The 14,663-nt window shown below is 40.0% G+C and overlaps 1 protein-coding gene and 1 long non-coding RNA gene across 11 annotated transcripts in view; one reads left to right on the plus strand and one right to left on the minus strand.

The window, feature by feature from the left end:
• Positions 1–14,663, plus strand: part of VEPH1 (ventricular zone expressed PH domain containing 1) — a 254,768-nt gene that overhangs the window by 73,027 nt on the left and 167,078 nt on the right. For all 10 annotated transcript variants that reach the window (XR_006718589.1, XR_006718588.1, XM_045503154.1 and 7 more), the window contains one exon: positions 4,585–4,794. Coding sequence is in view for 8 of the 10 variants with exons in the window: in XM_045503154.1 (XP_045359110.1) it covers positions 4,585–4,794 (210 nt within the window). In the remaining 2 variants the exon portion in view is untranslated. The remainder of the gene's footprint in view (positions 1–4,584; positions 4,795–14,663) is intronic.
• On the minus strand, positions 3,803–8,248 carry LOC123611336. Its single transcript, XR_006718590.1, has 2 exons — positions 5,629–8,248; positions 3,803–5,002 (listed from the first exon to the last, which is right to left on the minus strand). It is a non-coding gene; the product is annotated as an uncharacterized LOC123611336 (long non-coding RNA).

The raw sequence follows: 14,663 nt of genomic DNA on the forward strand, positions 1-14,663 counted from the left end.
AAGGCAGCAGTTAATTCCACTCAGGAAGGAATGGAGAGCCAGGGAAGGTGCCTTGCCTGGGCTATTTACTTTAGAGGGTCCTGGTCTGGCCCTCATCTACATGTTCCCCCAGTTTCCACACATTCTGTCACCTAATAAACATAGTCCAGGTCACTGGGACCTTGGAATTCTTTTCCTGTACATCTCTGTCCTCCTTCTAAGGCTTCAACAGGCCTGGCCCCTGGATCTGTTCTCCCAAGGACAGGCCGTGCCAACAGCATGACCCCACAGGCCTGAGGGGTGTTTTTTTGTTTTGTTTTGTTTTTAATTTTTTTTAAAATGTTTATTTATTTTTGAGATAGAGAGAGACAGAGCATGAACGGGGGAGGGTCAGAGAGAGGGAGACACAGAATCTGAAACAGGCTTCAGGCTCTGAGCTGTCAGCACAGAGCCCGACGCGGGGCTCGAACTCACGGACCGTGAGATCATGACCTGAGCCGAAGTCAGCCGCTTAACCGACTGAGCCACCCAGGCGCCCCAGGGGTGTTTTAGATGAACTTGCATTTGTGGGCTGGGGTATTCATATGCATGCATACAAGACTCCTTGCAGGACAAAGCCAGGAATAGAAAGAGAAGAGAGGGGCAAGTAATGGGGCCTAGAGGTCATTTCTTTCTGTTCCCTCTATACAGGCCAAAAATTCCAAATTCAAATCAGGCCTCCAAGATTGTTATAAAGGTACATGTGTCAGGTAGAGGGTAGCACCTGAGTATTTGAGTGTGTGGTGTAGGGCCCTTTATTTGCACTCTAGCTCTAGGTCCTGTGTGTGTTAGGGTGGGCTATGGGGAAGGCTTCCCAGAAGTAGAGCTCTTTGAGATGGGCTTTGAAAGCATGAGCATCCTCTCCATGTTTAAGCCACTGTGGGTGATTGGTGGCATGTCGCTGGGTCAGAGTTCATGGTGGAAGAGGCAGTAGATATGCCAGTCAGTGAAGACCCTGGAATGCCATGGCATTGGGATCCCAGCCGTAGGCCATGACAAACCTTTGAAGTCTTGACATGATTAGATAGGACAGCTTGGAAGCTCTTTCAGCGGTCCATGCCATGAGGTTATGGTCTCAACAAAGGCCGTGTCAGCTTGCCCTCTGCTAGACACCTACGCTGTCTTAGTGGCTGCTCTGCTCTCAGTGATGATAAGGCCTTCTCTGAGATATGAAGCAGCTCCCCAGTGAGGCAGCACGAAAGAGACCAGCCTGAGGAAATGCCTGTATTTAGAAAATAAAATTCCTTCTTATCTAAGAATAATCTGTCTAAAGCCCAAAGCACCGCTTTCCTTTCATGTGTGTAATAAACTTCAAGAAATATCTGTCTTTTCTGTCACCATCATAACAAGCTTTTGGGTTATCAGGAAACCACAAAATAATAAATTTTTGTTTAATCAGTAAAATTACTTTATTTACACTATTCAAGTCTTCTCTACTCTTTGCTTCTATGGATTCAACTGTGCCTAAGCATATATATTTGTCTCGAGCCAGCTTTCTTTTCTCTTTCTTTTTCTTTTCTTTTCTTTTCTTTTCTTTTCTTTTCTTTTCTTTTCTTTTCTTTTCCTTTCTTTTCCTTTTCTTTTCCTTTTCTTCTTTCTTTCTTCCTTTCTTTCTTTTTCTTTTCCTTTTTCTTTTTCTTTTTCTTTATGGTACAGTACATATAGTATACTCTTGTATGGCTTGGGATGTATGGCTGGAGTTTAAATAAAATTGGCATGACTGGAAGCACATGTCACAGAGACCTTCGTGTTCCAGAAATAGGACATGAAGGGTAAGGACTAGGAAATAGAATTTTATAGAATGGGGCAGGAAATGTGTAAGCATTTTCCATTACTAAAAGACTCAGGTTAAATATGCTGCCCTGACCTAGAGCAGCTGGCTGACACTTCTACCTTATGTGCCAGGGATCTCTCTTGGTTTCTCCGGAAGGACACACAACCATTCCCAAATGCATAGGCAACATTTGTAGACCTGTTCAATCATGTGTGCTGTATACCAGAAACTAGCCCTGGCCCTTTCTCCATAAGTACTGGGTATGAATATCCAATTTAAATTTATATGTAGGATAATTTTAGTCCTCTCAAAATGTCTGCTTTCATGTCCCTGTTAGTTATGTTGTATATGACATGTGACAATATATCCATTAAAACATTATGTACAACTATTCAACACTATGGGGTGGGGTGTGGAGGTTATTCAAATGCTAGCCTGTAAAACCATTTAGATTTTTCTTCGTTTGGTTTGTTCCTCAAATATTTATTAACTCAGTTTCTGGCCAGGCTCTGTGCTAGGCTTTGGCTATACAATGGGGTACAAACTCTTATAGAGTTTTTAATCCAGCCTGCAAAACAAACATCTAGACTAGCAATATGAAGAAGGCATGAGAAGGGTTTGCTGGGAGCCATGTAGGGTGTGATAGGGGTTTCAGCCACGGCACTGGATTGAGGAGGAAAGAGAAGGGAGTGGAGGAAGGCTTTTAAAGGCAACAACAGCTAATCCAAAGCCTCACGAATAAGAAGGAGTATCCAGAAAAAAAGGGGCAATAAGAATTACAGGCAGAGTGAATCACGTGAGTACAACCCTAGGTGCAAGAGAAATCTTAGCAGGTCAAGAAAACATTTTGGAAAAATCAACAGGGTTGAAGTATGATATCTGATGGGATCTGGATGGGGGGATACATCTAGAAAAATGGATAGGCATCGGTTTGGAAAAGGTATGTTAAGCCTCTATCTTGAGATCGATGGCAAATCAGTGAACTATTTTTTTTTTTCAACGTTTTTATTTTTATTTTTGGGACAGAGAGAGACAGAGCATGAACGGGGGAGGGGCAGAGAGAGAGAGAGAGACACACAGAATCGGAAACAGGCTCCAGGTTCTGAGCCATCAGCCCAGAGCCCGACGCGGGACTCGAACTCACGGACCGCGAGATCGTGACCTGGCTGAAGTCGGACGCTTAACCGACTGCGCCACCCAGGCGCCGCGAAAATCAGTGAACTATTTTAAGCAGAGGAAGGGTTGCTATTGAGGCCACAAGGTAGAGAAGGAATTGGATGGACAAGACTGATGGCAGAGAGGAGTTAGAAAGCTGTTGGAATAACCCAAGTTCAGGATAATTGGATCAGTGGTCTCAGCTTAGATGTGCCTGCTGGGAGAGTACTTCCCTGATGCCAGCTTAACCTAGGGCCCCAGGATAGTCTGTCACAGCACCTTGTATTTTGCTATATGGCATTTATTAAAATTTATAATTATGCATTTCTATTAAAATTACTCATTTCATGAAATGTCTCATTTACTAGGCAGTGAATTATTCCACTATGGCAGGAATCTGCTAGACTTATTAGCAGCTTTAGCACCTAGAATACTACCTTGCAAATAGGAAGGACTCAATAAATATTTGTAAATAAGTGAATGGAGAAATGAATAGAAATTAATGGAAGTGGACAGATCTGTGGCATACTTGGGAGGTGGAATCAGTAGGACTGGTGGTTGTTTGGAGGAGGCTATTGATAAGGGAAAAAGAACAGTCAAGAATGATTCCCAGACTTCTGACTTGAGTAGCCAGGTAGATAATGGTGCCATTCATGGGGAAAAGAGACACTTGAAGCTAGAGAGGGAAGTGAGAGAAGCAGGGTTTTGGCAAAGGGTGGATTATAAATTTAGCAGGTTGAGCTGAGTATCAGATTCTGTTTTAATACTGGAAGCTACATTTCAAGTCCACCTTACCAAAAAAGTAACCAACCAAAAAAGCAAACCAACAACAAACTAAACAAATCAGCATAGAAGTATAGATGGGCAAATTGTTTTTATTTTTACTGTTCAGTTTCCACGGGTTGTCCTTTCTAATTGTTTTATTTTAGCAGACAAAACAATTCATTAAGTTGTCAGTGTGCAATGTGTCTGTGTATTAACATAGTGACTTTATTCCACAAAAAGTCACATTTTCTTCAATATGAATTATTGCATCTTTATATTAATACAAGCATTCAAAATCAAGAAAGCCATATTAGGGTGTCAGGAATATGGTAGAAATTATTTTACTTTAGTAATATTTTTTATCTTAGTACTTTTTTGTGATCAAAATGGAAAATTGAAGAAAATTTAAAGGCTGTTTCCTGCTTTCTTATTTTTATTATTAAATATTTCCAAGCCATACTTCTCCAATTTGAAGGCTTTCATTGAAGTTGTCAAGTATCTTTTACATATTTATATTGCCCTTTAAGTTGCACTCTAATGGTGGATTGGAGGAAATTTAATATTCTGGTGAGGATATAACATATCAAAACTTGACTTATGAATAGCAGCATCTAAACATTTTATGATGTAATGTTGTTACTCTTTAATAGCAGAGCACAGATGAAATGAAAAAGGGAAACAAACTGAAGCCTCTGAAATTTTATTGTAAATTCTAAATTTCAAACTTGTATTTGCTTGAGTTCCAATGAGGGCAATAATCCCAGAATGTGTTGACTTCAGATTTCATAAAATCAAAAAATATTAAATTAGTCCTGATTTAATTAATTTTCCTCTTTGTTTCTCTTCTCCTCCTCTCTCTTTTCTTTTCATAGGTGGTTCAGAAGTGTATTCCTTTCCTAATCAGGCATTTGAAAGACTCAACCCATAATGATGTCATCCTAAACATCCTCATAGAGATAGCAGGCTATGAACCTGTGGCTTTGAACAGTTTTCTTCCAATGCTGAAAGAGATTGGTGAGAGATTCCCCTACCTCATCGGACAAATGGCGAGAATCTATGGAGCTGTGGGGCATGTGGATGAAGTAAGTTTGACTTTTTTTTCTCTCTAAATTCCATTGGCACTTAATCCACTGGGGGCTCTGTGAGCTGCAAATGGGTCCTGGAACTTCTGAGAGCTCCCATTTTTCTTTCAAAACTTTTGCATGGACAGTGGCCTTTGGATCAAGGACACATTATAGCAGAGCTAGGTGGAAGGTTCAGGAAGTAAGGATCTCATTGCTGGAGTGTCACCTGCGGAAGGGAAAGGATTAAAATGGAGGAAGCACTATGACAGATTAAGACCACTTTGTAATAACAATAACCAGTAAAAAAATTTCAACTCATTTCTGGTTGTGGTTCTGCTTAACTGAGGAAACCATCAGTAAGCATAGGGTTAGGCCTCAAACACTACTGATTAAAAGATCCCATAGCTATACTGTCAATAAGTGCCTGCATTTGTTGGTGTATTTTGAGCCCTCTGGATGATGTTACTTGGAAGAGTGAAATAACTGTTCATGGTTGTTTAAAAGGCCTAGCCTAAATATTTGCATAATGGAATCTTTTGGCAGGAAGAACAGGATGCCATCAGTTTGTGGGGATTAGGCGACTGAGAAACGGTTTCTAGAAATTCAGGTTCTGAAGGGTGTGCACGCATGCATGTCTGTCTGATGATTTTATATTGGGCTTTAGGACTATTATCTTTTTAAAATAAAAGTAAATATATAATTGATAGAGGGAAGCTTTTATTTTCACCCACTTACATATAATACAGTTAAAAAAATCGTACAACTCTTAAAAGGGAATCCATAGTCCATCAAGTTCAACCTCTTGATTCTACACAAGAGAAAATTAAAAGCAAGAAAAGTTGAATGACTTACCCAGACCGAGACTGGGTTAGTTGGTGACCCCGCTGGAATTACATCTTTGCTATCCTTGGCACTCTTTTCAAAGTTTGTCTTAGAATGGATCTGTGGTTCTGTTTTATTTTATTTTATTTCTGCTGAGATTTGCAGAGGGCCTAGTGAAGGAGAGGCTTCCTTCTGGTGGAGGGCCTTTGTCCTCTAGCTTCCCAGATGAAGGTGGGAGAGCTGAGCTGCCAAGCAGCCTGTAACCGTCAACATGATGGGGGGATCTTGTAAAAGGATTACTTTGGTGTGGACATGCTGCTTAGTATAATCCCTCTCTATCCACTGCTGCTGGGAATGTCTCACGCCTGCCACCATCTGCCTTCTGGTAACACTTTCCCGTGCCTGTCACCTTGGCTGCCAGGAAAACCCACTAGAGTGCCCAAGTGCTTTTAGGACAACTTCGGCTGACAGCTGTTTGATGGAATCTGCTGACCTTGCAGATTTTTATATGCACCAAAAACTTCAACCTGTGATGTGTGAGACCCTGGAATCTTAAAAAAGTTAACTCTTCCTGCACCTTAATGGTAGTTATTTTCATCACAAATACATTTATGATTCATTAATATGTAGTAATGCACGTTAGAAGTGATTAAACTTCCCACAGAAAATGTTACCTGTTAAAACAATAACAAAAAACACAAACCACATACAATTATGTCACTGTAGGTTTACCTGAACTAAGGCTAACCTGACAGAGAGTAGCCTGTCAGTGTGACTTTTGCATGACCCTAGGTGGGTGCAGTGAGAAGATGGGATCAAAACGGCCAGTGGAATCACTTATTTCACAATTCAGAGCATCGAAATATTTGCCCCTCCCGCATCTCTCATTCTCATATGTCCATGAAGACATCTATGTTTGGGGGAGAAAAATTTTTTTTCTCGTGGTTCTGACTCACCTTCTCAACAAATAAAATTCTAGATCAAATACTTTCCAAATGTACCTGGATATCAGGAATACATGGGGAGTTTTTTTTAATAATATAAGTTCTTGGGCCTCATAGAAAATCTACTAAATCAGAATCTCTAGGAAAGGAACCTAGGAATCTGGATTTGTGGGATCCTCTGACAGGTAATTCTTATGCAGCTGTTAGTGGATCAGTATTTGAGATTTCATGATGTCAAGTATTTAAAGCATATTCTATCTTAGACTTAAAATCAGGTCTTGTCCATCACTCTTTATGCCTTTCTCCATCAAGCCATGTGAATCAATTAAGACTTTTCCAGACTACTGATACAGCTGATACTGATACAGTTTAGATTAGGTATGTTGAGAGTAACACCAAAGTTCAAAATAATAGTGACTTAAACAAATACAGTTATCTATTTCTCTTATACATAAAGAAGTCTAGAAAGCAGTCAGCCTAGAAATACAGGTTTCAGAGACCCAGATTCCTTCTACTTTATTGCATTGCCTTCCTTGAACACAATAGAAAACACATGACTTCCATGTCATGGTCCAAGGTGGCTACTCGTCTCCATCCATCAAGTCAGTATTTCAGTCAGCAGGAAGGTGAAAAAAAAGGACTCTTCCACATAGTCAAACACAACCTCCTATTCATATCCCATTGCTACCATAGAACAAAACTACATATGACCATACCTAGCTGCAAGGGAGGCTAGAACATGTAGTCTGGATTCAAGTAGTTACATATCAAGAGAGAATCAAGGGCAGAAATAATGATGGAGTTCACGGAATGTCTCTGGTGCAGTTTGGCAAGTCATTTTGTTTCTCTGGGTCTGTTTTCTCTCCTCAAAAATAACATCCTTGCACAGGCATACCTCCTTTCTGCTCTGATATTCTTGATTTCTTTATTCCATTTTCTTTAAGATCAGCCTGACCAAATTACCTATATAAATGTCAGGCTCCTTTACTGAGATATAATACCCTTCTTATTTGTTTCTAACACTGAAAATATCACCATTAGAAAGTCTTTCTTTTAGTTTTAAAGAATAGTAAAGCTCAGATGTCCCAAGAATAAGCGTAGTAGTCTAAGCAGCTATTAACTGATTAATTTGAGTGAATCTGTTCAACTTTCTAAAACTCTCATAGAGCCATATTCCCAAATACCAAAACCAGCAGGGAAGATATATATGTATTTCTGTCCAGCCTCCTTCTAAAAAGAAACATGAAGTTACTGAAGGACATTGCCAGGTGGGCCTGAGGGCAGAAGTTAGGGTCCTAGACACCTATGGAGGAGGGAATTGCAATAAAGAGGAAGTAGCAGGAACTTTGCCCTGGAAAAAACCGCATCATTTTCTGTGTGGAGAACTTGGTCTCTGGTTAGATAAAGATGCATGAGACTATATAAGATACAGAAATGTTTAGGGTGTTAATGATAAGACAGCCACAGTACCCTATTGACCTCAGGCCCTAGGATCCTCTCTCTCATCCTGTCCTGGTTTTGTCTAAAAATTGACTCCATTTAAAAATTTTTCTCTTTGCACAAAAGTAGAATTTCTGGATGTATTCAGGGGTTTCAGCATCAGGTGATTACACTGATAGGATTTAAAAGATTTTGGAAATGCAGAAGAGCCAATCCAACTTTGAGAATCTTGCTCCAACTTTTGGAATGCACAATCTATGACTGACTGGAGCCTACTGTTTCATCCCTGCCTTGTTACCTGGCCTCCAGAAAACTGCATTGTTAGATCCTTAAGAAGAAAAGGGGAGTCTCCTGAGGGTATGCAATCATCAGGTGAGGCATAACCTTGGAGTAGAGCTAGCCTGGAATTAGTCACATGAGTTATTAATCAACTTATGCCTCACCTTCTGTATTTGAATGAAGCCACGTGTGAGAACTGCCAGGCCTGGCTACAGGGGATCCAAGCCGGATGTGCCCTGTCTTTCAAATCAGGGTCCATCTGGGTGGGCACACTGTTTTCAGCAGCTTGATAGCAACATCACGGTTTTTTCATCTGCATTGCACCTCACAGAGGAAAGCTGTATATATAAACCAAAAACTAAAGCCCGATAGATCCTTATACTCACTATCTCCCAAATTACCTCAGGAATTTTTTTTTCCACCCAAATTTAAATGAAACCATGTTTAATAGCTTGATAGTGCTTTTGTCAATATGTGAGGCAATACAGTGTCTCCTGAGCCATTTTCAGGTTTGTGCTGATACACAAAGCACATCTACTGAACAGAGAATAAAATGGAAGAAACACAGGCCAGAGAAACCTGCTTCTGGGGCAACTGATGCATTGTTGCCCCTGAGTTGCCTCTTCCTTGTCACTGTCAAGAAAAGGACACAGATGGTTTCCATCATGCCAGGATTTAATCCACCTGTGTGGGATGCTCAGTTGAAGCAGATGCACAAATAAGAAATATCACTATATTAGATATGTCCTCACATTGGCAAAAATGCACAGATCCTTTTGTCTTTCTTCAATGAGAAGTCTGCAGTGGAGACCTTAGGAGACAAAGAAGTTCTCAAGAATCCATCCCCAAAGCACCCAACAGTTTGGTGCTACCACATCTCTGGCAAACTCCTGGTCTGACTTAAGTCAAGCCCAAGGCAGCCTCAGCCTTGTTCACTAACAATACAGGAAACAAATCCTGCCCACAACAGGCAAAGAGAGTCATTGCAGATCACTGGGCTAAAGGCAAAAGTGGCACAGACACAACAGAAGGGCACACATACATAGGAAACACTTCTGAAGCAATAGGTTCTGATGAACAGGGGACAGTGTGCTGCAGGAAGCTAGAGGACCACTTTTTCATGCAGCCACTACTTTCAAGAACAGGAGATATAGCTGACTTTCCTAACGTGAAGACACAGACACAGACACAGAGAGTTAGACAAATGAAAAGATAGAAAAATATGTACCAAATGAAAGAACAGGAAAAAAAAAAGCACAGCAATAGATCTAAACAAAGTGGAGAATTTGATAGAGAATTTAAAGATACTGGCTGTGATACTCACTGAACTTGAGAAGAGAGTAGAGGATCTCAGACCCTCAACAAAGAGAGAAAACACATAAAAAAGAACCAATCAGAAATGAAGAACTCAGTAACTGAAATTAAAAATAAATTAGATGGAATAAATAGGAGATTGGAGGAAGCAGAAGAATGGGTCAGTGACCTGGAGGACAGAATGATGGAAAGCAATCAGTCTGAACAGGAAAGAAAAAAAAATAGTAAAAAAAAAATGAAAAGAAGACTTAGGACCTCAGCAAAACAATGAAGTGTAATAACATTTGTATTATAGGAATCCCAGAAGGAGAAGAGAAAGAAAAGGGGGCAGAAATTCCATTTGAAGAAATATAGCTGAAAAAATCCTGTTCTGGGCAAGGAAATAGAAATCCAGATCTGAGAGGTGGGGGGGAGCCAAGATGGCTGAAAAGTATGGAAGTTTTTTGTATGTCTGGCGTCCATGAAATGCAGCCAGACCAACACTAAACCATCCTGCACACCTAGAAAACTGATTTGAGGATTAACACAACAATCTGCACAACCTGAACCACAGAACTCAGCAGGTACACGGCACAGAGAGGTAAACTGAGGGAGAGAGAAGCCATGGAGGGCAGGGAGCCACTTTTGCATGCAGAGAGAGGATGGAGACAGGGGAGGGGGTGGAGAATATGGGAAAGCACCCCTCCCCCAAAGCAGCTAGGAAGTGGAAAATTGGAAACAGCCTCAGGGACTTAACTAAAAAGGGAGAAAGGAGAAAGGAGAGGACTTAATTCCATTAAGACTGTAAACAAGAGGAGCATAGTCTGAAACTCCGCAGCTCCATACCTGGTGGTGCTCTGGTGGGAAGGGCGACTCCCCAGGAGCAGAGCAGGGTCTGGGAGGTTCTCAGGCCACATGGGGAGAAGTGGTTCCACTGCTGGAAGGACATTTGGTAGAGGCTGTGAGGCCACCTGGGCCCAGGAGACCCCAGAAAATGGCCACATTCACTGGTGCTGGAACAAGGTCATTGGGGGTGAAGCCTGGTGCCAGATGTGTGTTGTGATTTTCCATAATCCCTGAAACACTGCTGCTACACTATCTCTCAAAGTTTTCCTGAGGCAGGCTGGCACCTGGCCACAGTCTCTGGGCATCGACAACAGCACAGTAACACGAACTTTCCTGGGTGTGGCCAGCATTTGGCCATTGCTCAGTGAGACCCTCCACAGAGGGGTGGATTGGGTCAAAGACACAGTCCTTCACAAGTGGGGGGCCAGGGAAGGGAGCTGCATCTGAGACAAAACTCGGGAGGGAGGTGCTGCCTGGGCCTTGGTCATGGACAGTATGAAAGCAGGGAGTGGACAGAAGCCAAAGACGAAGGACAGGTGCATGATTGCTGATCGGGAAGAACAGAGTTCTGATACTTGGTAGCTGGGTGGGGCAATTTTCTCTGCTCCAAGGTATGCGCATACGCACCTACAAGTGCCACAACAATCCACCCCAGTAGGCTACCAGCGCCATCTAGTGGAGAACAGAGCTGTTTCACTAAGCCCCACCCAACTGGGCCAACCTCGCTCTTCAAGAACACAAGTCTCACTGCCTGATTAGTTGATGAGCTATAAAGCACTTCATAGTTTGACTCCTAGAGGAAAAGGAAGTAATTCCAGTCATATTTCAATCTGTTAGCCAGTCCAACTATTCGATTTTCTTTCTTTCTTTCTTTCTTTCTTTCTTTCTTTCTTTCTTTCTTTCTTTCTTTTTCTCTCTTTTTCATTTCTTTTCTTTTCTTATATAAAGAAAGAGGAAAAGTTCATTTTTATTTTCAATTTTTATTAAAAATATTTTTCTTTATTTTTTTTCTACTATATTTTTTTACTTTTGTGTAAATGTTTTCAAATTCTATTTTACTTCCATCATTTCATTTTAGTCTACTTAAGTGTATTCATTTTTTAAATTTTCAAATGATTTCCTTTTTTTTCTACACAAGAACACTCAGATCAATGGAACAGAATAGAGAACCCAGAAATGGACCCACAAACGTATGGCCAACTAATCTTTGACAAAGCAGGAAAGAATATTCAATGGAATAAAGACAGTCTCTTCAGCAAGTGGTGCTGGGAAAACTGGACAGCAACATGCAGAAGAATGAACCTGGACCACTTTCTTACACCATACACAAAAATAAACTCAAAATGGATGAAAGACCTAAATGTAAGACAGGAAGCCATCAAAATCCTCGAGGAGAAAGTAGGCAAAAACCTCTTTGATCTTGCCCGAAGCAACTTCTTACTCAACATATCTCCAGAGGCAAGGGAAACAAAAGCAAAAATGAACTATTGGGACCTCATCAAAATAAAAAGCTTCTGCACAGTGAAGGAAACAATCAGCAAAACTAAAAGGCAACTGACAGAATGGGAGAAGATAGTTGCAAATGACATATCAGATAAAGGGTTGGTATCCAAAATCTATAAAGAACTTCTCAAACTCAACAGCCAAAAAGCAAATAATCCAGTGAAGAAACGAGCAAAAGACATGAATAGACACTTCTCCAAAGAAGACATCCTGATGGCCAACTGACACATGAAAAAATGCTCCACATCACTCATCATCAGGGAAAGACAAATCAAAACCACCATGAGATACCACCTTACACCTGTCAGAACAACTAACATTAACAACTCAGACAACAACAGATGTTGGCGAGTATGCAGAGAAAGAGGATCTCTTTTGCATTGTTGGTGGCAATGCCAGCTGGTGCAGCCACTCTGGAAAACAGTATGGAGGTTCCTCAAAAAACTAAAAATAGAACTACCCTACGACCCAGCAATTGCACTACTAGGCATTTATCCAAGGGATACAGGTATGCTGTTTCAAAGGGACATATGCACCCCCATGTTTATAGCAACACTATCAAAAATAGCCAAAGTATGGAAAGAGCCCAAATGTCCATCAATGGATGAATGGATAAAGAAGATGTGGTGTATGTGTGTGTGTGTATGTATGTATGTATGTGTGTGTGTGTGTGTGTGTGTGTGTATATATATATATATATATACACATATATATATATATATATATGTGTGTATATATATATATATATAAAGGAGTATTACTCGGCAATCAGAAAGAATGAAATCTTGCCATTTGCAACTACATGGATGGAACTGGAAGGTATGAGGTTAAGTGAAATTAGTCAGTCAGAGAAAGACAAAAATCATACGACTTCACTCATATGAGGACTTTAAGAGACAAAACAGATGAACATAAGAGAAGGGAAACAAAAATAATATAAAAACAGGGAGGGGGACAAAACATAAGAGACTCTTAAATATGGAGAACAAACAGAGGGTTACTGAAGGTGTTGTGGGAGGGGGGATGGGCTAAATGGGTAAGGGGCATTAAGAAATCTCCTGAAATCACTGTTGCAGTATATGCTAACTAATTTGGATGTAAATCTAAGAAAATAAAATTAAAAAAAAAAAAAGAAATCCAGATCTAGGATGCAAAGAATGCCCCAACAAAGTCAACCCAGAAAGGTCCACACAAAGACACATAGTAATTAAAATGGCAAAAAAAGTAGTGATAAAGAATTTGTAAAGTAGCAAAAGAAAACAGTTACAATCAAGGGAAACCATATAAGGCTATCAGCTGATTTTTCAGCAGAAATTTTGAAGGCTAGAAGGGAGTGGCATAATATATTCAAAGTGCTGAAAGGAAAAAAATCTGCAACAATAATACTCTATCTAGCAAGTCTATCATTCAAAATAGAAGAAGAGATAAACAGTTTTATAGACCAAGGGAAAAAAAAAAAGAACGAAAAAAAGAAAAAAAAAGAAAGAAAACAGTAAGAAAAGAAAAAAGCTAAAGGTATTCAAGACCACTAAACCAGCCTAACAAGAAATGTTAAAGGGGACTCTTTGAGTAGAAAGGAAAGAAATAAGTAGGAGGAAGAAAATTAGGAAAGATAAAATCAGTAAAGTTAATTATATCTATAGAAATTAGTCAAGTGACTCACAAAATAAAAGGATGTAAATTATGATATCATATATCTAAAATGTAGGGGAAGAGGAGTAAAGATGAGTTCAAACTTATGTGACCATCAACTTTATATAGACTGTTATCTACATAAAATATTATATACAAACCTAATGGTATCCACAAATCAAATACCAGTAATAGATATGCAAATAATAAAGAAAAAGAAATCCAACCATATGACTAAAGGCCGGCAAACCATGAAAGAAGAGAACAACAGAAGAAAGTAACAGAGAACTACAAAAACAACTGTAAAACCACTAACATGGCAATAGGCACACACCTATCAATAATGACTTTGAATGTAAATTGACTAACTGCCCCAATAAAAAGACATAGGGTGACAGAATGGATACAAAAAGAAGACCTATCCATATGCTGCCTACAAGATACTAAGTTCAGACCTAAAGACACTTGCAGATTGAAAGTGAGGAGAAAAAAGAACTATTAATCATGCAAATGGAAGTGAAAAGAAACCCAGAGTAGCAATACATATTATCATACAAAGCAGATTTTAAAACAAACACTGTAACAAGAGACAAAGAAGGCCACCACATAATCATATAGGAAACAATCTGGGTGCCTGGGTGACTCGGTTGGTTGAGTATCCAACTCTTGATTTCAGCTCAGGTCATGATCTCAAGATCATGGGATCAAGCCCCATGTCAGGCTCTGCACTAAGTGTGGAGCCTGCTTAAGTTTCTCTGCCTCTTCCTCTGCCCATCTCCCCTGCTGGCACGCTCGCTCTCTCTCTCTCTCTCTCTCTCAAATAAAAGAATAAAATCAAAAATAAAGGGAACAATCCAACAAGAAGATATAACAACTGTTAAAATTTAGGCAGTCAATATGGAAGCACTCAAATACACAAAGTGTTAATAACAAAGGTTAAAGATGTCATTAATAGTAATACAATAATAATAGGGGACTTTAGCTCCCCAAACATCAATGGACAGAACATCCAAACAGAAAATCAACAACAACAAAAAAAACCAAAACAGTGGTTTTGAAGGACACATTGGACCAGATGGATATAACAGATATATTCAGAACATTCCATCTTAAAACAGAGTACACATT

This window comes from Leopardus geoffroyi, chromosome C2 (assembly GCF_018350155.1).
Source record: "Leopardus geoffroyi isolate Oge1 chromosome C2, O.geoffroyi_Oge1_pat1.0, whole genome shotgun sequence".
In the NCBI taxonomy this organism is placed as follows: domain Eukaryota; kingdom Metazoa; phylum Chordata; class Mammalia; order Carnivora; family Felidae; genus Leopardus; species Leopardus geoffroyi.